The sequence below is a fragment of the Bombina bombina genome, chromosome 5 (assembly GCF_027579735.1).
Source record: "Bombina bombina isolate aBomBom1 chromosome 5, aBomBom1.pri, whole genome shotgun sequence".
Classification (NCBI taxonomy): Eukaryota; Metazoa; Chordata; class Amphibia; order Anura; family Bombinatoridae; genus Bombina; species Bombina bombina.
In genome coordinates, this window is record NC_069503.1 from 1,050,965,294 (window position 1) to 1,050,991,414 (window position 26,121).

The 26,121-nt window shown below is 36.0% G+C and overlaps 1 protein-coding gene across 1 annotated transcript; it reads left to right on the forward strand.

Annotated features, from left to right (window-relative positions):
- Positions 1-9,644: 9,644 nt before the first annotated feature.
- Positions 9,645-24,322, forward strand: CCN3 (cellular communication network factor 3). Its single transcript, XM_053715315.1, has 5 exons — positions 9,645-9,740; positions 13,158-13,377; positions 14,822-15,073; positions 19,116-19,330; positions 20,762-24,322. Exons 1-5 carry the CDS (start codon positions 9,684-9,686, stop codon positions 21,083-21,085), a joined length of 1,068 nt encoding a protein of 355 aa, XP_053571290.1. The 5' UTR covers positions 9,645-9,683; the 3' UTR covers positions 21,086-24,322.
- Positions 24,323-26,121: the final 1,799 nt, after the last annotated feature.

Sequence of the window (26,121 nt, forward strand, 5' to 3'; positions counted from 1 at the left end):
GTCGCTGACACCTGCCTACACTTATTAACCCCTAATCTGCCGAGCGGACCGCACCGCTACTATAATAAAGTTATTAACCCCTAACCCGCCTCACTAACCCTATCATAAATAGTATTAACCCCTAATCTGCCCTCCCTAACATCACCGACACCTAACTTCAAGTATTAATCTCTAATCTGACGACCGGAGCTCATCGCTACTATAATAAATGGATTAACCCCTAAAGCTAAGTCTAACCCTAACACTAACACCCCCCTTAGTTAAATATAATTTAAATCTAACGAAATAAATTAACTCTTATTAAATAAATGATTCCTATTTAAAGCTAAATACTTACCTGTAAAATAAATCCTAATATAGCTACAATATAAATTATAATTATATTTTAGCTATTTTAGGATTAATATTTATTTTACAGGCAACTTTGTAATTATTTTAACCAGGTACAATAGCTATTAAATAGTTAAGAACTATTTAATAGTTACCTAGTTAAAATAATAACAAATTTACCTGTAAAATAAATCCTAACCTAAGTTACAATTAAACCTAAAACTACCCTATCAATAAATTAATTAAATAAACTACCTACAATTACCTACAATTAACCTAACACTACACTATCAATAAATTAATTAAATACAATTCCTACAAATAAATACAATTAAATAAACTAGCTAAAGTACAAAAAATAAAAAAGAACTAAGTTACAAAAAATAAAAAAATATTTACAAACATAAGAAAAATATTACAACAATTTTAAACTAATTACACCTACTCTAAGCCCCTTAATAAAATAACAAAGCCCCCCAAAATAAAAAATTCCCTACCCTATTCTAAATTAAAAAAGTTAAAAGCTCTTTTACCTTACCAGCCCTGAACAGGGCCCTTTGCGGGGCATGCCCCAAGAATTTCAGCTCTTTTGCCTGTAAAAGAATAAATACAATACCCCCCCCAACATTACAACCCACCACCCACATACCCCTAATCTAACCCGAACCCCCCTTAAATAAACCTAACACTAAGCCCCTGAAGATCTTCCTACCTTGTCTTCACCATCCAGGTTCACCGATCCGTCCAGAAGAGCTCCTCCGATGTCCTGATCCAAGCCCAAGCGGGGGGCTGAAGAGGTCCATGATCCGGTCAAAGTCTTCATCCAAGCGGGGCAGAAGAGGATCTTCCATCCGATTGAAGTCATCATCCAGGCGGCATCTTCTATGGTCTTCCATCCGGAGCGAAGCGGCAGGATCCTGAAGACCTCCAGCGCGGAACATCCATCCGGCCCGACGACTGAACGACGAATGACTGTTCCTTTAAGGGACGTCATCCAAGATGGCGTCCCTCGAATTCCGATTGGCTGACAGGATTCTATCAGCCAATCGGAATTAAGGTAGGAATTTTCTGATTGGCTGATGGAATCAGCCAATCAGAATCAAGTTCAATCCGATTGGCTGATCCAATCAGCCAATCAGATTGAGCTCGCATTCTATTGGCTGATCGGAACAGCCAATAGAATGTGAGCCAATAGAATGCGAGCTCAATCTGATTGGCTGATTGGATGGAATCAGCCAATCAGAATCAAGTTCAATCCGATTGGCTGATCCAATCAGCCAATCAGATTGAGCTCGCATTCTATTGGCTGATCGGAACAGCCAATAGAATGCGAGCTCAATCTGATTGGCTGATTGGATCAGCCAATCGGATTGAACTTGATTCTGATTGGCTGATTCCATCAGCCAATCAGAAAATTTCTACCTTAATTCCGATTGGCTGATAGAATCCTATCAGCCAATCGGAATTCGAGGGACGCCATCTTGGATGACGTCCCTTAAAGGAACAGTCATTCGTCGTTCAGTCGTCGGGCCGGATGGATGTTCCGCGCTGGAGGTCTTCAGGATCCTGCCGCTTCGCTCCGGATGGAAGACCATAGAAGATGCCGCCTGGATGATGACTTCAATCGGATGGAAGATCCTCTTCTGCCCCGCTTGGATGAAGACTTTGACCGGATCATGGACCTCTTCAGCCCACCGCTTGGGCTTGGATCAGGACATCGGAGGAGCTCTTCAGGACGGATCGGTGAACCTGGATGGTGAAGACAAGGTAGGAAGATCTTCAGGGGCTTAGTGTTAGGTTTATTTAAGGGGGGTTTGGGTTAGATTAGGGGTATGTGGGTGGTGGGTTGTAATGTTGGGGGGGGGTATTGTATTTATTCTTTTACAGGCAAAAGAGCTGAAATTCTTGGGGCATGCCCCGCAAAGGGCCCTGTTCAGGGCTGGTAAGGTAAAAGAGCTTTTAACTTTTTTAATTTAGAATAGGGTAGGGAATTTTTTATTTTGGGGGGCTTTGTTATTTTATTAGGGGGCTTAGAGTAGGTGTAATTAGTTTAAAATTGTTGTAATATTTTTCTTATGTTTGTAAATATTTTTTTATTTTTTGTAACTTAGTTCTTTTTTATTTTTTGTACTTTAGCTAGTTTATTTAATTGTATTTATTTGTAGGAATTGTGTTTAATTAATTTATTGATAGTGTAGTGTTAGGTTAATTGTAGGTAATTGTAGGTAGTTTATTTAATTAATTTATTGATAGGGTAGTGTTAGGTTTAATTATATCTTAGGTTAGGATTTATTTTACAGGTAAATTTGTTATTATTTTAACTAGGTAACTATTAAATAGTTCTTAACTATTTAATAGCTATTGTACCTGGATAAAATAATTACAAAGTTGCCTGTAAAATAAATATTAATCCTAAAATAGCTATAATATAATTATAATTTATATTGTAGCTATATTAGGATTTATTTTACAGGTAAGTATTTAGCTTTAAATAGGAATAAGTTATTTAATAAGAGTTAATTTATTTTGTTAGATGTAAATTATATTTAAGTTAGGGGGGTGTTAGTGTTAGGGTTAGACTTAGCTTTAGGGGTTAATACATTTATTAGAATAGCGGTGAGGTCCGCTCGGCAGATTAGGGGTTAATAATTGAAGGTAGGTGTCGGCGATGTTAGGGAGGGCAGATTAGGGGTTAATACTATTTATGATAGGGTTAGTGAGGCGGATTAGGGGTTAATAACTTTATTATAGTAGCGCTCAGGTCCGCTCGACAGATTAGGGGTTAATAAGTGTAGGCAGGTGTCGGCGACGTTGAGGGGGGCAGATTAGGGGTTAATAAATATAATATAGGGGTCGGCGATGTTAGGGCAGCAGATTAGGGGTACATAGGGATAACGTAGGTTGCGGCGGTTTACGGAGCGGCAGATTAGGGGTTAAAAAAAATATGCAGGGGTCAGCGATAGCGGGGGCGGCAGAATAGGGGTTAATAAGTGTAAGGTTAGGGGTGTTTATACTCGGGGTACATGTTAGAGTGTTAGGTGCAGACGTAGGAAGTGTTTCCCCATAGGAAACAATGGGGCTGCGTTAGGAGCTGAACGCTGCTTTTTTGCAGGTGTTAGGTTTTTTTTCAGCTCAAACAGCCCCATTGTTTCCTATGGGAGAATCGTGCACGAGCACGTTTTTGAGGCTGGCCGCGTCCGTAAGCAACTCTGGTATCGAGAGTTGCATTTGCGGTAAAAATGCTCTACGCTCCTTTTTTGGAGCCTAACGCAGCATTTGTTTGAACTCTCGATACCAGAGTTAAATTTATGGTGCGGCCAGAAAAAAACCCGCGGAGCGTTAACAGCCCTTCTACCGCCAAACTCCAAATCTAGGCCTTAGACTCTCAGTCACATGTTTGTAAAAAAAAAAAAAAAAGTGGATTATCAGTTGTTGTTTTTTTATATATATTCTTTATTGAGGTTTTCATTGAAGTTTACAGATAATATGAATAGGAAAGAATAAACATCAGAGTAATTGCATAATAATATAAAAAGCACATTACAATGACAATGCAAACATATTAACAGTGCAGATTTCAGGATGATATATGTCACAAAGTTAAAGCACTAAAATAAACTCTTGTAGCTATTGATAGCAGATATTTTTAGTTTTGTAAACCTTCTTAAAGAAAAATAGGAGGCCACTCTTTGACCACTAGGGCCCCATTACGTATGCGGCGTTGCACGCAAAATCCGGCAACTCCGTTTTTTACATGATTTTGGTTTTACATATACGGCGTAGCATACAAGTTATGTGCGTATATTTCACCCGTCGGACGTATTATTTTCTCCCAAAGACTAACATAGAGCAGCCGCACAATTTAGTATCCAATATACAGTGTAAGGAATTCAGAAAATCTACTGCATTCTCATCTCGCCACACATGGCAGGCGCAGCAACCCTTGCACTGACTAAAAAAGTAACATAACTCCCTGGAAGCCTTAACAAACACATACATTTAAGCAGCATCTCTAATATATATACCCATGTGTCAATTTATATTGGATGTGAGATACATTGATTTACATCTTAGAAGTGTATATTACTATATGTACTCTTCATAAACAACTATTGTGGATGTGAGTTATAGTACAAGAATATGTCATAAACATGATAATATTACCTGTTTTTGTTGCCAATTCCACACAGGTCATATTATTTGTTTTAATAATATTAGTGTAATAAAACACACCTCACATGGATGTGTATGACAATTGTATAGTAGATAGCAGAGGACAAGGTTTATAGTGAACTATAATAATATTTATTTATTTTTTGGCTTCTTGGATGAGGGAGCTGAGGTGCCTGTAGTAGATTTCCTTGTTCTTTTGGTTTTAGAAGATTCTGGTGTTTCTGCTGGTGTGCTGGCCACAGATGATAGGCTGGAGGCAGTGTCCTGCTGGTGTGTAAAGTGCTCAACCATCACACCCAAGAGTTGATTTTGTTCTCTCCATCTATTGTCCATCTGCATCTGCATATCAGACAGAATTTACATCATCTGTGACTGGTTCTGAACACTTGCACTTAATAATGCTGCTATGTCCCTCTGCAGCTCTATGCTACGTTGTTGTAATCTCTTAGCTCCTGATGAACCTTTCTTGGTTCCTGAAGAACCTCTCTTGGCCTCTTTGTATGCTTTCAGTGCTTGTTATAAGCCTCCTCTAGAGTGCAATGTATTCCTCATCCAGGGGAGAATACAATGCATCCACAGGCTCTTGAGCAACAGGGCTTCCAGTTGCTTGTGGGGCAGGGTTAGCTGCATCTGCTGGTGCTTGGGCAGGGTTATCTGCATCTGCATGGGCTTGTGGGGCAGGTTCAGCTGCATCTGCTGGTGCTTGTTTGGTAGGTTCACCTGCATCTGCTGGTGCTTGTGGGGCAGGGTCACCTGCATCTGCTGGTGCTTGTGGGGCAGCTGTAGTTTCTGCTATATTTCCATCTGCAGATGGTGGAGCTCATCCAATGGATGAGGATGGTGGAGCTCGTCCCATGGATGAGGATGGTGGAGCTCGTCCCATGGATGAGGATGGTGGAGCTCACCCCATGGATGAGGATGGTGGAGCTCATCCCATGGATGAGGAAGGTGGAGCTCTCATGGTTGATTGATATCCCCACTGATTACCAGTGTGTGACCATTCAGCCTCTCCAATCGTCTCTTCTTGCGATATAGTCTGTGGGTAATATCCATGACTAACATGAGATTGTGTTGTGGGGGGTAAATACATGGACCCTTTGTGACTGTCTTGGCTCCCCCTCAAAGCCAAAGGAAGGATATTCCTCTGGCCAGGAATCTTGCCAGGGGTCATATGGCAAAGGCGGTGGCATCACTCCCAGGTCCTCAACTGAAGCCATCCGACCATGCTCATGCCTGGGAGCATACTGTTCTTGCAGATGCCTGAAGGGTGGTGGTGGTGGCATGGATGTTTGTATTCTCGTGACAGGAGGTTCTGTGGAGGAGTCAAAGGATGAGAGGGATTAGTACAGTCAGATATATGTCCATGTGGGCATACAATGTACATTGATACATGCTAGGGCCTATCCTGATTCTCATTCTCATGTCAAACTCTATAACATGCATGTGTACATTGTGAGTTGTTCTCTGATTGATTTGAATATGAGCAGTATACAGGGATGTGTTTCATACTATAGTTATGTGTACATGTCAATGATGACATAATGTGTTCTTTAAGTGACTATGGTCACACAATTTACTTTAGCTTGATCTAGGCATAGAACCTGCTTTATTGAGCTAAAAGTATTGTGATGGCTATAGTGTCCATTTAATGAAAACTCTACATGTGGCTTGTGGCCTGTGTTACTCTGAGACATGTTAGTATTGCATTATTCCACCTCATATCATGAATTGCATTGTCTTAAGTAGCAGTAATGTCAAGTAAAATTGTAGATGTTTTTGTTAGTACACCAGATGCCATGCCCTCATTGTGTACATGAATGTGTGATATTAAAGGATGTTATATCTCAAATACATATAATACTGGTGTGTGGGATGTTACTCACCAGCATGATGTGCTGTGGTTGCAGCCCCTGAGTTGCGAGCCCCTGGAAGTCCACAGACTGCTGGGATACTCAGGGACTGGGGTTTCATCTCCTGCCAGGTGTAATACTCAATATCCAGGGCAGGACCACCGTCTGTTCCCTTCTGGTGGATAGCTTCCTGCCCCATCTTTTCTTTCACCCACCTCTTGCAGTCATTCCACCGCTTTTTCAGGCCATCAACAGTCCTCCTCTGTGGGGCCACACTGTTAACGGCATCCTCTTCTGCCAACCATGCAGTTTTTCTCCTTTTGGCACTGCCTTTGCCCTTCTCCTGTCCAAAGAGGGCACTGTAATTGTCCATGATGGCCAGGACAAGGGTAACATTTTCCGCAAATGAGAAGTTTGGACATCTCAGCCTCTCATCCTCCATGGCCACTTGGCTTCTTCCCTGTGATGTCCCTGCCAGTGTGGGTTCCTCCCTATCCTCTCCCTCCTCCTCCCTTCTGTCCCCATGTGCACCTTCTGTCCTAGATGTGCCTGCTCTCTGGGGCTCTCAGGCATCTCCCCTACCATCATCCCTTCTGGCTCTCCCTCTCCCCACTTTGCTTACTCCCTGACGGGGGGCCCACTGCTCCTCCTGTCCTCTTCAATACTCCTCTCCCTGCCACTCCTCTCCCTGCCACTCCTCTCCCCTTCTCCCTACCTCTCCCTGCCATCCTCACACTAAATTACACTACACACACTCACACTCACTCCTAGTTCAATCACACACAATCACAACCAAACACTCAGCCTATTACACTGTAAAAATAAATATGTGAGGTGTTAGAAAAAAAAGTGTGATGTATTTGTATGTACGTATGTATGTATGCAATGTGTGCAATATGTAAGAATATGTGTAAGGGTACAAGCTTACTCAACAACAATGCGACCTAACTAACTCTTCTGTTTGTGCCTCTCTCTCTAGTCTCACTAATCCTCCACTCCAGTGTAGTGTGTTGTAGCTCAACTAACAATACAAACACACTGAAGAAAATCGCGACTGTGCATGGGTTACATACGAATTTGAAAAACGTAATTACGTGTCGCATTTTTATTTGAATTCCGGGTTAATTTTTACACGTGTTAACCTAATTTGCATAAAACTACTCTTTATTGACACTTTCCGCGGACATAATACTGGCGTAAGTTACTTGCGACGACTAAAATGTGTATTTGCGCACATTTAAGAAGATCGCCAGTTAGTCCTACTTACGCCAGTCTAGCATCTAACGGTGCAGTACATGTAATACCCCGATGCGCAAGGTGAAAATACGAACAGCGTGGGTTGCAGCGCTTGCGCTGAAGCCTGCGCCGTATATGTAATCTCGCCCCTAATCTCTTGATAATAATTGGGACAATTAGAAGGCATCTAAGAATGAGTAGACCACTTTTGGGTCCCATATAACAACTTCAGTTTTTTGTCAATGTTTTCCTTCCCTTTGACCTTATTAGCAAGCTTTCATTTGCAAAAAGAGGTATGGTTAATAGGTAAAAGAAATATAATGTATAATAAAATGCTAAAGAAAAGGGGATGATAACAATTTTTTTGTATTAACTAGTGTTATAAAAATAAATAAAGCTAAATCAATAGAGGTAAATTTGAGAGAACTGCTTAGTGAGTCTCTGGATATAATCAAGTGAATCCAAAGAACTATAAACTACAGAGTGGGGGTATTAGGGTAATCCTCTATAAAAAGGAGATGATTATAAACATTGTGGGCAGCGCCAAGTCTTATATACGGTAGTTTTTAATATGGGAATTTTAGTGATATATGACCGCTTTCAGATAGTTTTGCAACTTACCGTAATGAGACTTGCGACTAGACCAGGGAGTAAGTTGTATCTTGATGCTATTTTTAGGTTTCACATGTCCAAGACATGTCTCTGCTAAGGAGGGGAATATACATAATAGCTTTGAGTGTACTTAAGGCATGAAAATGGCTATAATGGAGCAGATCCAAACCCGCAGAGTGAAAACCAAACCCGCCATGAGAGCATGGGCCCTATGCTCCCCAGCAGGTGATTAGGTGGTACTTGTTATAAATCAGTGAGGAAGACCCCCCTGGACAGTATATATATGATCCATTTCTATCTCCCTCAATGTATCTGTTACCACTATATACAGTACACCACTGTTTCGGCCGCTGACAGAGAGGCACACATCTCTGATTATAAAGGTGCTGGGATATTGAGACCTCTGGATTATCAGTTTTTCCATCAACAATTATGATAGGAGAAGCATTCTTTGCAGTAGTAACTAGGGTGAATCTGTGCTAAACAACTTTAAGGGAAGAGATAGGGGCAGACTTCCCCAGTCTCTCTTAACTGCACATGTGCAAACAGTTTGTGCTATATCTGAATATTAGTTTGTGATTGGTTAGCAGGGGTTATTTGTTCTGGGGGACAGGGAAATCAGTGAAATGAATAAACATAAAACAATATACTAATTTGACAAAAAGCTGCAATTGACAGAATCTCCATTGTATGGAGTCATCAAAAATTATACCAAGCTGCAATAGCGACGTATTTGTGGCATGGTTAGGCTTTTATAGTCTGTTGTGTGCTTTTTCAGTTTATATGAATGGAAAATCCACAAAGGGGATAAAATAAACTACAAATTAAAATATTGTTTTTTACATTCATAATCATTTTATCATAGAAAAACAAAGTATATTTTATCTTTTATCAGCTATTTAAAACTCTTTTGTTAGGAGAAAGTAAACACTCACAGTTCATTCCTTTTTTGTACCATTTAAAACGTTTATGAGAGAAAAAACACATCAGACTATTGCCATAAAACAGTCACTATTCTACAGGTTACATAATGGTTTATAGCTAATAAACTTACAGCACTACAGCAGATTGTGCCTGCATTTCATTTCACACTTTACTAGACGTCTGGAGCTGAGGTTACAGCAGGCATTCCTCATGCTCCGATGAGTAATCAGTTCCTCTGCTCTGATACAAACCATTTCCATTCACTTCCAACTTGGACACATTCCTTCTCCGCCTTTTATAAAATGTAGTACAGTTGTTGTCGTTAGCGCGCCACCTGTTGACAACTCTCTGAACTGCATTGAGAATGCAGTTTATTTTATCTAATAGAATTCTCATCCTGCTAGCATCCTGAATATCCCCGCCCCTTTTCAGATCTCGGCCAATAGGATTATTCTTGTTTTAGCAATATCCTATATATGGCTGACTGCTTGCTCACTGGTATCAACATAGAAAGCAAATAGTTGCAAGAAACCACGACCTTCTGCTGCACTGAAAATCATGATCTGGAAAACTAACCTAGTTCTAGCCTTGTGCACGCTGTGTTTTATGGATAAGGTAAGTGATATTTCACTACTATATACAATTGGCTTTTTACTATGAGATCAAGAGCTCAATAGAAATGTAAACTAGCAAGAAAAAACAGAAGATAATTATCGTTCTTGAAGTTAAAAATGTGTGTGCTTAACAATTAGAATTTAGAAAGTAGTTAACAGCACTCAAACATTATTATTATTATTATTATTATTATTATTATTATTATTATTATTATTATTATTATTATATGTGGGGGGTTTTATTATAACACCCCCTTTATCTCTTTCTTGCAAGCTAAAGGGACACTGAACCCAATTGTTTTTCTTTTGTGATTCAGACAGAGCATGCAATTGTAAGCAACTTTCTAATTTACTCCTATTATCATTTTTTCTTTGTTCTCTTGCTATCTTTATTTGAAAAGCAAGAATGTAAGTTTAGATGCCGGCCAATTTTTGATGTACAACCTGGGTTGTTCTTGCTGATTGGTGGATAAATTCATCCACCAATAAACAAGTGCTGTCCAGGGTGCTGGACTTTCTTTTTCAAATAAAGATAGCAGGAGAACAAAGAAAAAAATATAATAGGAGTAAATTAGAACGTTGCTTAAAATTGCATGCTCTAGCTGAATCACAAAAGAAAAAAATTGGGTTCAGTATCCCTTTAATGACATGTGGCTTATATCCACATTCAGTTATTGAAAGAAAAAAAAATTCTATTCATTCTAAATTAAGGGTCAGACCCAAGAATCTCATTTTAATATCAATATTAGAAACTGGTGAAGTTAAATGAGTGGATGTTAAAATCTACTTTCTGTACAAAGATACAAACCCAGGAAATTGTAATCTAATTAAAGGGACCTTCTTTGAAAAAATAGCAAACATCTGCACTATTTAAAAGAGAGTATCTCAAAATGTATCCCTTTTCATTCCAAAATAATTTAAGAAGCTTACAATTTTAAACAACTTTACTTCTATTATATAATTTGCTTGGTTTTCTTTGTATCATTTGTTGAAATGCATAACTAGGTAGGCTCAGGAGCTGGAAGCTAGCAGCAGATTGGTGGCTGTCCATATATGCCTCTTGTCATTGGCTTACTGTTGTGTTCAACTTGCTCCCAGTTGTGCATTGTTGCTCCTTCAATAAAGGATACTAAAAATAATGAAGCAAAATTGATAATAGAATTAAATTGGAAAGTTTTTTAAAAATGTATGCTCTATCTGAATCATGAAACAAAATGTTGGGTTATATGTCCCTTTAACTGCTGTTCTTTAATATACATGGTAGAGGAACCACTGCCTCTGTGTCTTGTAATTCACAGTATATTACTTAGCTATAAATTCTCCTACAAACAATTACTGTGTATATTAAAAAATTATCTGTTATATATTCTTCAGAACACTCTGCTCAGTCTGGCTGAATTATAATAAACAGGATATCGGGCATTACATGGATATTTCTACTTCTAAATTGTCACATTTTGAAAAATGATAAAATACAAATTCAAATTTAGTTTGTTTCTGGGAACGGGATCAGTGGAGCAAGAGAAATGACACAACATAATGTGACTCTGTGTGCTGAATAAATATCTATATTACAAGCCAGCATTGTTTATTCATTATAGCAACGGTGAACAGTTCAGATATCACTCAGTGCAAAAAATAAATTCTGTCTTAATTCCTGGAATTTGAATGTTATAGGGCTATTGAAAAAACTCTTCTAGCGGCTGATTGGTGGCTACCCACAGATAGATGATGCTTGTCATTTTCTCAACAGATGTGTTCCACTAGTTCTCAATAGTGCAATGATGCTCTGAATGTGACTGTCCTTTGTAGGTGTTAAACACATGGCTCTCTGTAAGCAGCAGTGTAATAACTAAACTCTGTAACACATTAGATCAAATTTTAAAGGGACACTGAACCCAAATTTTTTCGTTTGTGACTTAGATAGAGCATGCAATTTTAGGCAACTTTCTAATTTACTCCGATTATCAATTTTTTATCGTTCTCTTGCTATCTTTATTAAAAAAGAAGGCATCTAAGCTAAGGAGCCAGACAATTTTTGGTTCAGGACCATGAACAGCACTTGTTTATTGGTAGGTGAATTTATCCACCAATCAGCAAGAACAACCCAGGTTGTTCATCAAAAATGGGCCGGCATCTAAACTTACATTCTTGCTTTTTCAAATAAAGATACCAAGAGAATGAAGAAAATTTGATAATAGGAGTAAATTAGAAAGTTGCTTAAAATTGCATGCTCTATCTGAATCACGGAAGAAAAAATTTGGGTTCAGTGTCCCTTTAACATCAAATAAAATAGAATTTCTGCAGCAGTTATTTCACCATGTTCCTATGGAAGCTGGATGAAATGAAGACATGGTTGGTTCTTTAAAATCTTGGTCTACTAAAAGTAACCAGAAAGCTAAATATTAAATTGACATAATAATAATACGAGGGTATCCTGAGGCTTTGGAACCATGTGCCTGGTGCTAATTTTGGAACTTACATAGCCACTCACTGATTAAGAAGTACAGAAGAGTAGTCAGCAGCTAAGTATGGTCTTAGCTTGGCACCTGGGTGCATTGTAGAGGTGACAATTGAGTTGCATATTCTAATCTTCATAACAGTTTATCACATTACATGCAGCTGTTCTAAAGGGTTAGACTATACATCTAGTGTTAAAATGAATGGATAAATCAGGCTTTTTTTTTAACAAAACATTCCATTGCAAAGTGATTTGCAATACTATTAAATGGCTCTCATTCATATAAAGGGCATTATGTCTCAGTTTAATAGCTCTTTCAGGATATTTGAACTCACATTCTGATAGACACATGTGGAATACTTCAGCATATTTTTTTGCTGTTTTACTTTTTTAGGTTTAGCATCATCTATTTATATTAAGTGTCATTTACACCATTATATTTACTTTCAAATATTGTATTAATAAATAATAGAAAACACTCTCTGATATTTTAATTGTGTACTTAAAGGGATACTAAACCCACCTTTTTTTTCTTTCATGATTCGGATAGAGCATGCAATTTTAAGCAACTTTCTTATTTACTATTAGTATCACATTTTCTTCGTTCACTTGGTATCTTTATTTGAAAAGCAGGAATGAAAGCTTAGAAGTCGGCCCATTTTAGTTTCAGCACCTGGGTATCGCTTGCTGTTCGGTGGATAAATGAAGCCACTAATCAGCAAGCGCTCTCCAGGGTTCTGAACCGAAAATGCTTACATTCTTGCATTTTTCAAATAAAGATACCAAGAGAATGAAGAAAAATTGATAATAGGAGTAAAAGAGAAAGTTGCTCAAAGTTGCATGCTCTATCTGAATCATAAAATAAAACAATTGGGTTTAGTATCCATTTAATGATTATACTTTACAATCTGCATTTATTCATATGTTACACTGATTTATTTACAATGCATCTTTCAGGTGATTTCTCAACATTGCCCATCACAGTGTGGTCAGTGTCCAGAGGAACCTCCCAATTGCTCTTCCTCTGTACCAGTTGTGCTGGATGGTTGCGCCTGCTGCCCAGTTTGTGCCCGCCAGCAGGGTGAGAGCTGCTCCCAAGTGTATCCGTGCCAAGAAGACAAGGGTCTGTTCTGCGACTTCAGTGCGGACTCAAGAACAGATGTGGGCACCTGCATGGGTAAGATTATAGACTGAGGACAGTGGAACAGTAGCGCAACACTTTGTTTTTCACAACACCTTGATGAAGAGCCTATTGGCTCAGTGTTGTTCAATGTGTACTTATTAGGATGTAAAGGGATATATAACAGTTTGTTTCATTGTTGTAATAAAAAACACTAAGCAGGGGGTTATACTTAATAGAAGTAATTGCAATATGTATTGTTCACCATTGTTCAAGGATTTTACCTTGTATTGCTTACTTTAACTTAATTTGTGCAGGGTCCATTACCTCCTGTCACAGCCCCACACGGGGCTGAGGTCTCTACGGGAAGAGAAAGTAGTAGATTTTCCTTTAGTTGCTAGGAGATATCTGCATCTAGCTGCAGTCCGTTTGCTGCCCATGCTCAGTAGAGAACTTTTGCTGCAAAAATCTTGTGACAGTAGAACCCAACTGTCTACTGTGCACTAAAGGCAATGGATACACTGAAAAAGTGCTCATTTTGCAATAAAACAAATAAGTTGTTACCTGTTTTTATGTTTGGTTTGATTTAATTTTTATTATTTTACTTACTAAAAAAAGCACTGTTTCATATCCCTTTGTTGTTTACATTTGCAGTGTGTGTGTGTATCTCTGCAAAATATCTGAAGACACATTTACAACTAGCGTTTTGTGTTAACAAGATGTGTATTGTTTTGCAGTCCAGGTATATAACTCTTGAAATGCCTTTATATATGTTTATCTTTTCTTATTTGTTGTGGCCAATAACAGATTTAGAAAACAAATAAAGAAGAGTAAAATTAAGGCATCATTCTACTGATAATTATATTGGGACCGTATAACCCTAGCAAACCATTGTAACAATTGTTCAGATATTTATGGCATTAAAAAGGCTGCTTTTTAACTCCAGATTTATAACGTTTCACTTGCTACTGGTGCTGATCTTGGGGAATACAGGACCAGGTGCAAACTCTTGTCTCTGACTCAAATCTATTCATGGTGCATGTGTACCAATAAATGTGGTAGAGTTATGTAAAAGGCGCCACTCTATACAATAAAGCAACTTTTTTTGGAGGGGTTAAATGTACAGTATGTATAGAGCATAGCCTTTTTTTATCAGACTGTAATGAAAAGCTTAGCTCAGGACTTGTAGAGCAAAATCCGAATTGCAAATGTTCCACAAGGAACTTTGTAAAGCAAGCAGGAAATATATTACTAAATATTCTAAGCTCTCCATTAGCTCAATGAACCATTAAACAATATTTTTTTTAAAAATGAAAAAATGTTGCATGTAATAAGATTATTAAAAAAGTAATAAGTAATGTTATTAAAATAGTAATATGCTTCGGTTGTGGTTGTAGATCCCTTTTTAATTGTATGATGGTCGCGGGCTTAGAACATAATAAACATAAACTTTATTGTAGTAATATTGTAGTATTAAGACGTTCATTTTTTTATATTCTAGTGCTTGAAGGCAACAATTGTGTGTTTGACGGAAATGTGTACCATGATGGTGAAACATTCCAGCCCAGCTGCAAATACCACTGCACGTGCCAAGATGGGCAGATTGGCTGTGTACCCCGATGTAACCTTGATCTGCTGCTTCCTGGTCCAGAATGTCCTTTCCCAAGGAAAGTAAAAGTTCCAGGAGAATGTTGTGAAAAGTGGGTGTGCGATTCTAAAGATGAAGTGGCTCTTGGCGGATTTGCAATGGCTGGTAAGATCATTACTTTTGTTTAAAGGGAAAGTAAACACCATGGCCTTGCTTCCATTGAGTCGTTAAAAATGGAGCCGTAAGCTACCGAAGCGGCCGACAGCTAAAAGTAATTTACGGCTCCATTTTAGTACCAGGTTTCCATTGAAATAATTTGCGGATAGCGTGCAGTCGCTCTTTTCGTGTAGCTGTAAGTTAACGTTGTGTTAACGCTTCCATCTGACGTCAGATTTCTTGAAAATCAATTAGTTGCTAAGGTAACCCGACCTTACACTATAGAATTTACATTTAACGTCCGTGCTCCTTACCGGTGATCACCTCTCAAGAAAAATAAAGAAACACATCCATATTTTTAATAATCAAATACTATTTTCTAATATAATTATATTTAACACTTCATAAATATAAGTAATATTGATTGCTGCCCTAGGCATAGGTCTAGTTTGCATTCTGTAGATATGTTCTTGCATATATTATTATATTTAAATATATACTGATATTTCTATTAGAATATAAGTTCAACTATTTCTATACATGAGACAACAATAAATATTACTTATAACAATTTATTTCTACATTAAAACACTTGCATTATTTGCAAGTTTTATAATTTCAATAGAAAATAGGTCTCAAAAAGCACAATTTTCCTCTTTTACACCTAGTTGAGCTGGGGGTAATATGTCTCAATGTATCGACAGCCTCCGACAGTGTATTAACGGTTAGCGCTTTCATTGGAAACCTGGTATAATTTATCGATTAACGGCTTCTATTACTTTCTATGGGACGCGAAGATCTTTTCGGCAGCCGAAGTCCGGCTGCCGATATTGAGGTATAACGCGCCATTGGAAACAGTCGTTAAACGATATTGCTTTCGACAGCATATTTAACGGTTTGCAAGTGCACGCAAACTGAATTACAACTCAATGGAAGCTAGGCCCAAGTAATTACAAGACATTTCTGTTGTGTTTCTAAAGAGTATCATATCAGCCAAGAAGTTAAAACAAATTAACATCCTTCAAGCCAAACTCCACCCGCAATTTGCCTTATTTTGAGGAGCCAATCTGGGCCTTAGTCCGCAGACAACAGGGCAGTCACAGTCATAAAATTATTATAAAGCAAATTGTTTTGCAGTTGTTATCTGATAAAACCCATCAGGAACTGATATGTAGCAGAATTAGCCTTTAGAAGTAAGCAGAGTGCATTCCAGTTCTGAGAATTAGCAATCCCTCAATTATCAAAGCTAAATTACATGAAAAGGGGCAAAATAAATAATGCAAACATACTGCGATTTTGTTTCATTATGCAAAAACTAAACATTTTATATATAAATACCAAGGCATTTACTGTTCCTTTCATTTGGAACAAAAACTATTTGTCACTTGTTAATCTTACATGTTGGGGATATTTAAAAGGAACACAGTAGTCAAAATGTACCCTGTCTAAAAGAGAATGCTTCAAAATGTATTACAGTGTTTTGTTTTTTAAAAAATAGATTACTCTGCATTGAGTAAACCAACTTTTTTTTGTATGGGCGTTGTCCCTGTCAAACAGGTATATAGTCCCAAGACATAGTAGTACATAAATCATGCAATTCGTGTTAGTGTCATTTTAAAGGGACATTAAGCCCAAAAATTGTATTTAATGATTCAGATAGAGAATACAATTTAAAAAAAAACACTTTCCAATTTACTTCTATTATCAAATTTGCTTCATTCCCTTGTTATTCTTTGTTGAAGAGATATCTTAATAGATAGCGTGCACATGACTGATGCTCTACATGACAGGAAATAGTGCTGCCATCTAGTGGTCTTACTAATGTATAATATTGTTGCAAAACTGCTGCCATTTTGTGCTGCACGCTCATGAGATGACCTTCTTGCTTTTCAACAAAGGATAACAAGAAAAAATAAAGGAAAATGTATAATAAAAGTACATTGGAAAGTTGTGAGCAAAAAAATCTGTAAAAACAGAAAGGGGTGTGGAGCGCAGCCAGGGAAAAAAACACGCTGATCTGAGTGCAGATTAAAAAACACCTTTTCACTTTATTCACAATAAAATCATCTGGATATACACTTACAAGCTTCACCCTCAAACATATGAGGTATGTGCTGGCACTTTGTACAAGTTGTCCCAAACACGGATAAACTGGATACTGTATGTTCGAACTGTGTCTGTGTCGAACATACAGTATCCAGTTTATCCGTGTTTGGGACAACTTGTACAAAGTGCCAGCACATACCTCATATGTTTGAGGGTGAAGCTTGTAAGTGTATATCCAGATGATTTTATTGTGAATAAAGTGAAAAGGTGTTTTTTAATCTGCACTCAGATCAGCGTGTTTTTTTCCCTGGCTGCGCTCCACACCCCTTTCTGTTTTTACAGATTTTTTTGCTCACAGATCCACACCTCACGGAGATCACACCAGTGATTGGGAGGGAGCTGCACCGCAAACACACGCATCCAGACAAGGACACTCCAAGAGAGGGAAGTTTGAACTTTATGTTATCTTCACTCATATATTGAAATGACTTTCTAAAAGGGACTATATCATCAAATTCATATGAGTCTCTGAGTTTTTATTTGCATTGCTGCTATTATTATTTATATCGTTTTCTATGTGCTGAATTTTTACCATTTTACCATCTGACTTATTGCTTATTTTATGACCACACTGTGAATTATTAACTTTTTTGCCATATATAGTGCTCCTTGCACATTTATATTTATATTTATATTTATATTTATATTTACTGCTGCGTGGCGCTACCTTAATATTGTATTATATACATTGGAAAGTTGTTTAAAATTGTATGCTCTATCTGAATCATGAAAGAAAAAAAAAGTTTTTTAATTGTATTATAATAATGAATAATTATCATTTGCTGTGCTCTAGATAATCAGATAGATAGAAAGACAGACAGGCAGATAGACAGACAATTATTGTTGATATACTTGTGGTCTTATCTGATATTGGGATCTCTTCCATTCTGTGTAAAAAAAAAAATATACAAAGTGTTTTACTGATTTTTGTGGTTTTAAAAATTCAAGGCTGTTCAAATTAATCACAAAACCCAGTTTTTACATGATTTAAAATGCTTTTTCTTTACTACATTGCTTTGCAATAAAACTTATCAATAGAGGAATTCACTTTTTTTATTCATTCTTCGTTTACATTTAAATACATAACATTGGTTCCTAGTTTTAATCAACATTTAAAAATGTTACTCAAACTACTTTTAAGCTACAAAACCATTTCCACAATTACAATGCACATTTATGAGACTAATTATGATATTAAAGTATTTTTAACCTGCATCAGAAATTAAGCACTGCATTGCAAAATATTTGCATACAAAATAAATCTTATATATGAAATTAAAGCATTTCAAAAATGTTATTTTGTTAGCAACATTTGCATTGTTTTGGAGGCCAGGGACACACCCATTGAAATCCCTTTAAGTCAAATTTATCTAATCTCTTTAACTGCGGTTAATTAGTCACAAATATAAATGGGCTCCTGCAGAATGTAGAAAGGTTGGGGTTCTGAATTCCTGAAAAAACACAAGTGTTCAGATTTAAATTACAGGTAAAGTAGACAAAATAAATAATGATTTTGCATTGCAAAGATTTTTAATTAAACCTTTTATGGGGAATTGCATTATTAAGGTATCTTTAAAGGGACACTCAAGTCAAAATGAAGCTTTCATGATTCGGGTAGAACATGCAATTTTAAACAACATTCCCATTTACTTCCATTACACTTTTTTTTTTTAAATGCACAATCTTTTTATATTTACATTTTTTGAGTCACCAGCTCTTACTGAGCATGTGCAAGAATTCACAGAATATGTGTATATGCATTTGTGATTGGATGATGGCTGTGACATGATAAAGGAGGAGTGGAAATAGACATAACTTTAAAATTTGTCAGAAAAATATCTAGTGCTATTGCATTGTCTTTTTATTATGCATTTGTTGAATATGCAATTCTACTGTATTTACTAGTCCTTTAATAGAGTGTTACGTTCCAATTTTGTTTGTACAGCTTACAGACAAGAAGCCACATTGGGTATTGATAATTCATATATGGGTGAAAACTGTATTGAGCAGACAACAGAATGGAGCGCTTGCTCAAAGACATGTGGAATGGGACATTCCTCAAGGGTAACAAATCGTAACCGCCGCTGTGAGATGCAGAAGCAGGTTCGTCTGTGTATGGTGCGTCCATGTGAGGAACAAAATGCAAGACCTGTGGAAAAGGTAAGAGAAACGCGCATCGGCTGTACTTGGTACCACCTTTTGTTAGACTAAATTGCAATCTATTGGTGAACCATCTTGAAGAACAAATATGTTTTTAAAATGTAATTATTCCATTAATAAATTATATATTTGTTTAAGAGGATAAAATACATTATTAGACCACAAAGCTTGTTTAAAATATGATATGCTGTACTGTACAAACTGCTGTTCTTACTGAATTGTAGATATAAAATTTCCTATAAGTGTTTTCTCTCTCATTTTCTTGTAATATCATATCATGAATGTGGTCATTTTGCAAGCTGGGTTGCAATAATCTGTAAGTAGTGCATATATGTGCATAGACATATGCTGTGTTTCTGTCCATCTAATGCCCCTTCAAAAAGAGAATTTTATATGTATGTATATGTGTATATATATATATATATATATATATATATATATATATATATTTATCTCATTAATATCATCAATTTAGTGCTGCATAATGTTGGCCAAAATGTACAAGATTTTTGCAAATCAACAGCAGTTCGTAGATACACTCCTCAAAAAGCGTGTTGGAAAACATATTTCTGCTTTCTCTTGCTGTGGCCAGTAAGGAACATAGGTAAATTGACTTGTGCTCTGATGCAAGCAATATCTGTGTAGCATGTTACAGGGTTAGTTACATTTCACAATTGTTACGTAGGATGAAGGCATTCCAGAGGAATAATAAAATAAAAATACAATACACAAAGTTGAAAGTGACACAAAGTAAAGTTAATTTAAGGAACAAAAATGTGTCAAAAGTCAAACAAATAAGATACTTAAAGGGGCAGTCTACACCAAAATTGTTATTGTTTAATAAGATAGACAACACCTTTACTACCCATTCCCCAGCTTTGCACAACCAACATTGTTATATTAATATAATTTATAACCTTTAAACCTCTACATTTCTGCCTGTTCCTAAACCACTACAGGCAGCCTCTTATTGCATGCTTTTTATTAGCTTTTCACAAGACACTGCTTATCCATGCAAGCCTGACACTGCACTAACAAATAGATGTGATAAGGGGGCTGTAGGAAGAGTCTTAGATACAAGGTAATCACAGGGGTTAAAAGTATATTAATATAACCATTTTGGCTGTGACTGTCCCTTTAATTTTAAAGGTGGTAAAAAAAAGTGCCAGAAGGCGGTGATATTTGGAATAAACTTTTTTTTTTTTTTTGAAATTTTCATTGCATACCACATCTGGGACTCTTTATTACCACTTTTGAAATTAAAGGGATACTAAACCCATCTTTCATGATTCATATAGAGCATTTAATTTTAAACAACTTCCTAATTTTCTCCTATTATCAATTTTTCTTTGTTCTCTTGCTATCTTTATTTAAAAATAAATCATTAATAAGATGAATTAAATTTGAACAAACTTGTTTTGTTTTTTTCAGCAAGGGAAAAAATGCGTAAGAGTTCAAAAGTCTTCAAAAGCCATACATTTGGAATACAAGAACTGCACCAGCATTCACACCTACAAACCTAAGTTCTGTGGGATCTGCAGCGACGGGCGATGCTGCACCCCACACAGCACAAGGACCACACAGGTAGAATTCCACTGTCCTCATGAAAAACTCATCAAGAGACCAGTGATGATGATCAATACGTGTGTCTGTCATCATAACTGTCCCCAGGACACCAGTCTCCTCCAAGTGGAAAATGCAAAGTTTCCTGGACTAAAAAAACTAAAAATGCAAAAATCAGTTTATGGTGTTTGAGTGAAATTTTTGAGTTTAGCTGCATTTCGTTTTATTGTCTTTTTTTAAAAGCAGATGAGCTGCATTTTCACTGTGGTAATAAGAAAGAAAAGAAAAATACATTCAGATGTTTATTACAAGACAAATAGATATCATAGAAAATAATTTTCTTTGAATGCAAATCAATATATTTTTAAAAGTGGATTATAGAAGTAGGCGATAAACCAGAGATGAATAGACATTTTACACTGATTTGTAAACTGTAAATAGATTAATTTATATTTTTTATTTTACGTTTTATTTCTGTGTGTTTCTGAAGTCTGTTTTTTAGTGAAGAGGACTATATCATACTAATTTATTGCCAAAAAAAAACAGTTCTATGCACTTCTGAGTGTTTAAAAAAAATATTTGTGTACATTTATTACAATAAAATAATAAGTATAGATAAGTTCTCTATTTTAATAGTTATTACAAGTGTCATTGTAAACTTTAAAATTAGCATGGAAAAATTTTAATTATTTCAAAACGAGATTCATTTCCTCTTTTAAAGTGAATGTCAATTTTGATGCTAAAGTGCCCGGTTTTTAAAAATTCGATTAAAAACAGGGGCACTTTAATTCATCAAAATTTACATTTCACTCCTGTTGAGAAAAAAAACTTACCTTTTAATCCTCACAGCAGCTCCAGCTTCCTCCGCCCGTCGCAAAGCCTCTTCCTGGGTCTAAAATGAGGAATCCGGCTTCCTCCAATCACAGCGTTGAATCAGACACTGATTCCCCCGGGGGGAAGCCGTGATTGGAAGATGACCTATCCATCATTTCTGACATCAAAAATGGCTAGACATGTGCGATTCGATTCGGTCCGAATCGAAATTCGGACAAATTTGTCGAATTTGGAGATTCAGATCGATTCGAATTTCCGAATTGCGGTAGTGCCGAATCTACCGAAAAAATCTGAATCGATTCGAATTTATTCGGTGGATTCGGATGGCCGTGTATTACACTAATATTGTACAGTATACTAGTGTAATACACAGCACATCCCACTTAACACTGACTGAAATTCCGAATCGATTCGAACCGAATCGAACCGAATTTTCCACAAATCCGAAACAAATTAATTCGATTTCTTCTGAATTCGAATCGATCCGAACCAAAATTCGAATCAGTCCGAATCGATCCGAACCGAATTTTTCGAAGCTGCACATATCTAGAAATGGCTTGCAACGACCGGTGGAAGCTGGAGCTGCTGTCAATCAAATTTTTAAAAACCAGGCACTTTAGCATCAAAATTGACATTCACTTTAAGTATGTTTGGCTGCCGAGGTTGTTCGCACTAAACATGTGCAAGAATTAATTTTTGTTATTCATTTGCGAATCAGATAGCAGATTTAAACTAAATCTGTTCAAATTTCATTCATTAACTAAACAAACTAATAAACTATTACACATTTTTTTCTTTTCGATTCTCTATTTTCGAGATAGTGGAACATTAGTTCATTAGTTATAGTTCATGAACTAAATTTTTTTAGTTAATGTATTAATTGGACAAGATTATTTCAAATGGGTTATTTGTTTTGCAAATAATGAAAATGTTTTTATTTTTTTGCACGCGTCTATTGTACACTATTACACCTGATAAGAAAAATAATTTAAATTTATTAAATTCAGAATAGTTGTACTTTTTTTTTTCAATATTGAATCAGGGAAAAAATATGATCAAAGCATTTTTTCTTTTGTTTTTAGAAATGGGTTTTACCAATAAATGTAATTTTTCAATAAATGTTTTTATGGAACAACTAGTTTACCCGAAAACCCTAAAAGGACATTAAAAACCAAACACATTTGATACACCTACCTGTAATTATGGTTGCTACCATTTTAGAACCAAGGTTTCACTCCAAGTATATTAAAGGGACAGTCTACTTAAAACATTTTATTGTTTAAAAAGATAGATAATCTCTTTATAACCCATTTCCCAGTTTTGCATAACAAACTCTGTTGTATTAATATTTTTTTTTTACTTCTGTGATTATCTTGTATCTAAGTATCTGAAGACTGTCCTTATCTAAGTGCTTTTTACAAACTTGCATTTCAGCATTTAGTGCTAACTTATTCATAACTCCATGGAAGTCAGCACAATCTATATGGCACACATGAATTAGTACTGTCTAGCTGTGAAAAGCTAATAAAAGGCACTGAGATAAGAGGCAGCCTTTAAGGGCTTATTAATCAGCCTATGCGCTTACCTAGGTTTAGCCTTCAACAAAGAATACCAAGAGGGCAAAGGCAATTTAGTGATAAAGTAAATTGGAAATTTGTTTTAATTTGCATGCCCTATCTGAATCATGAAAATTTAATTTTGACTTTACTTTCCATTTAAGGAGCGTTAATGTGTAAACAGGTCAGCACTGGAAAGGGGTGAAAACTAGATTTCAACATGATGGCACCCATTACTAGAGAGAGGCAGGAAATACACTATTGTTTTAAAATGTATTTAGTGTTTTTTGTCACTTAAATTCTCAGTATAGTTTTATACCTATGTTTAGCTTTGTCACATACTGTTTTGTTTTGGTGTTGGTTGTTACCACTTCAACTGGAAGGTGTTTAAAAAAAAAAAAAAAAAAATAACCACTCTTGCTGTAAAATATAAATGTAATTTTTGCTATCTTTCCATTTTAAACTCATGACCTCTTGTTTTGTTTTGCAAAATGCTCCCTGTTTATTTAACTGGAACTGGAAGGAAAATATATTCTGTTAAGCATTTAGAAGTGTAGAATTAAAAAAAAGAATATTGAATTGTATTTCTTTATAAAACTTAGTATCACTCAGATTCTAGATTTTTTTTTTCTCCAGAAAATTTTATATATTGTACCATAAGATGTTTTAAAATGTTCTAAAATCTAAAAGTATAAATTGAAACCAACATGCAAACTTATATTTGAAAAATATATTACTGTTTATTTCTTTATTTTTGTATATATGAAATTAGTTCTGTTGTAGAATATTGTTTTTTTACATAAGTGTATATGTAAATATATTTTGTGAAAAATAAATGCATATCTATTTTGATACTGTATGTGGTTCCCATTGATTTGTAAATACTGTAAAATAATTGTTCCTAAATTTCCTTCCCTTTATCATAAAGTATTTACCAATGATAAACAAACATTATCACGCAAAGGGCTGCATACATAGTCCCTGAGTCCTCCAAAGAATTGCGAAACTCTTTTAATTAATAAACTTGTTCACAAGCAAATGTTTCAATCCATATTATGTGAAGGCCAAATAAAATGTATAAAATTGAGGATCTATGTTTTATGGAAGTTAAAGAGGTGGTATTATTCAATGCTTCAAAGGAAAGGCATGGGCCATAGGGAAACCTATTGGACCTCTTTGTGGCCCCTAGGGAACCTGAGTTACCTGACACAAATTTAGAGTATGTTTTTTACATCGTAACCTTGCATTAAATTTTGCATGTAGTCTGAGTTTATCCTACAGAGATACTGTTAAATGTATTATGTTGACATAGGACAGTTTACTCAACAAAATCTCCCCTTTAATTTGTTCCCTGCTGGAGTGCATTAAATTGCTTACAAGTATTTCCTTTACCCTTATATTGGTATTTGAAATAGTTGATTTAGCATGTGGTATCCCCAACTATTCTGAAAGTTTCTGGCCTTAGGTCCAAGCTATATACACAGCCAGCAGAAGAAATTACACTCCCAGTAGGGTATAGAAGAGATAAGGTAATAAAATGTTTATTTTCCATTGTTCTCTCCAAGTATTGGTCTTTGGTTTAGGGACAGATATAAGATAAAGAAGAATGTGATAAAGTAATGAGAACTGACTATACCTACAAGCTCAACCCATTTTATTAGGTTGTGGCTTCAAAACACAAAACCAGCTAATTCATATACACAAATAAACCTTAAAAATCAAATTCTCATACATTTTATACTCTGCAGCTGGCAAAAAAGTAATGGGAAACACATTAAGGGAAAGACAATTTTACAGTATACTGTCCCTTTAGGCAATTAAATAATGTTAACATAGTTAAAGACTTAGGGCCAGATGGTATCTACCAATGAGTACTCAGGAAAGTAGTCTACTAATAGCCAAACCATTTTTTAAACTTCCAGGATTCTTTTGCGGTTGTACTAAATGGTGAGAGAAAGCGGCTACAATGCCCATATTTAAAAAGGGAACAAAAGCTCAACCAGGCATATATTTTGAACAACAATATCATTAGTATGAATCAAGATGGTATTATGAAGAATAGATTGTGTCAAACTAACCTAATTGCATTCTCACTATAAAATATAGATCAGATTGTTGCAATATATGGGATCTATTTAAATTTTGCTAAAGCATTTGATAGTTTCACATAGAAGACTATTGTACAAACTGAGTGAGGTAAGTTTGAAGGAAAATACTTATACTTGGATTGAAAACTGGCTTAAGGAAAGTTGTTTATGTAAAATTCTCAAATTGGACAAACTTGGTAAGTGGAGTACCTTAGGATTCTCTCTTGAGATCACATCTCTTTAATGAACTATCTTGGAAGGGGCATATAAAGTCAAATGTCAGTGTATGCAGATGGTACAAAATTAAGTAAGGCAATACAGTATGAACAGGATGCTACTTCTTTGCAGAGGGATTTGGCTATATTATGGGACTGAGTAGGAAAGTGGCATAGGAGGTCCAATTTTAGATACATAAAAAGTAAAATTTTTGGCAGCAATAACAAACATGCAACATACTCTAAATGGGCATGATATTATTAAATAAGAAATACTGGTTAATGTAGATAACATACTTAGGAACCAAATCCAATGTCAATCAGCAGTTCCAAAGGACAGTAACTGTCATGTATAAAAAGGGGTATAAATTCACATGACGAAAGTGTAATTTTGCCTAATGATTCAGTGGTAAAACACAAATTTAAATATGCTGTGCAAATTTGAGCACCAGCTTTCAAGGAGGAGATACAAAGTTCAGAAGATGGTGAGAAGTGTTAAGGGGCATGGAACATTTGAGTAACAAAGAGAGGCTATA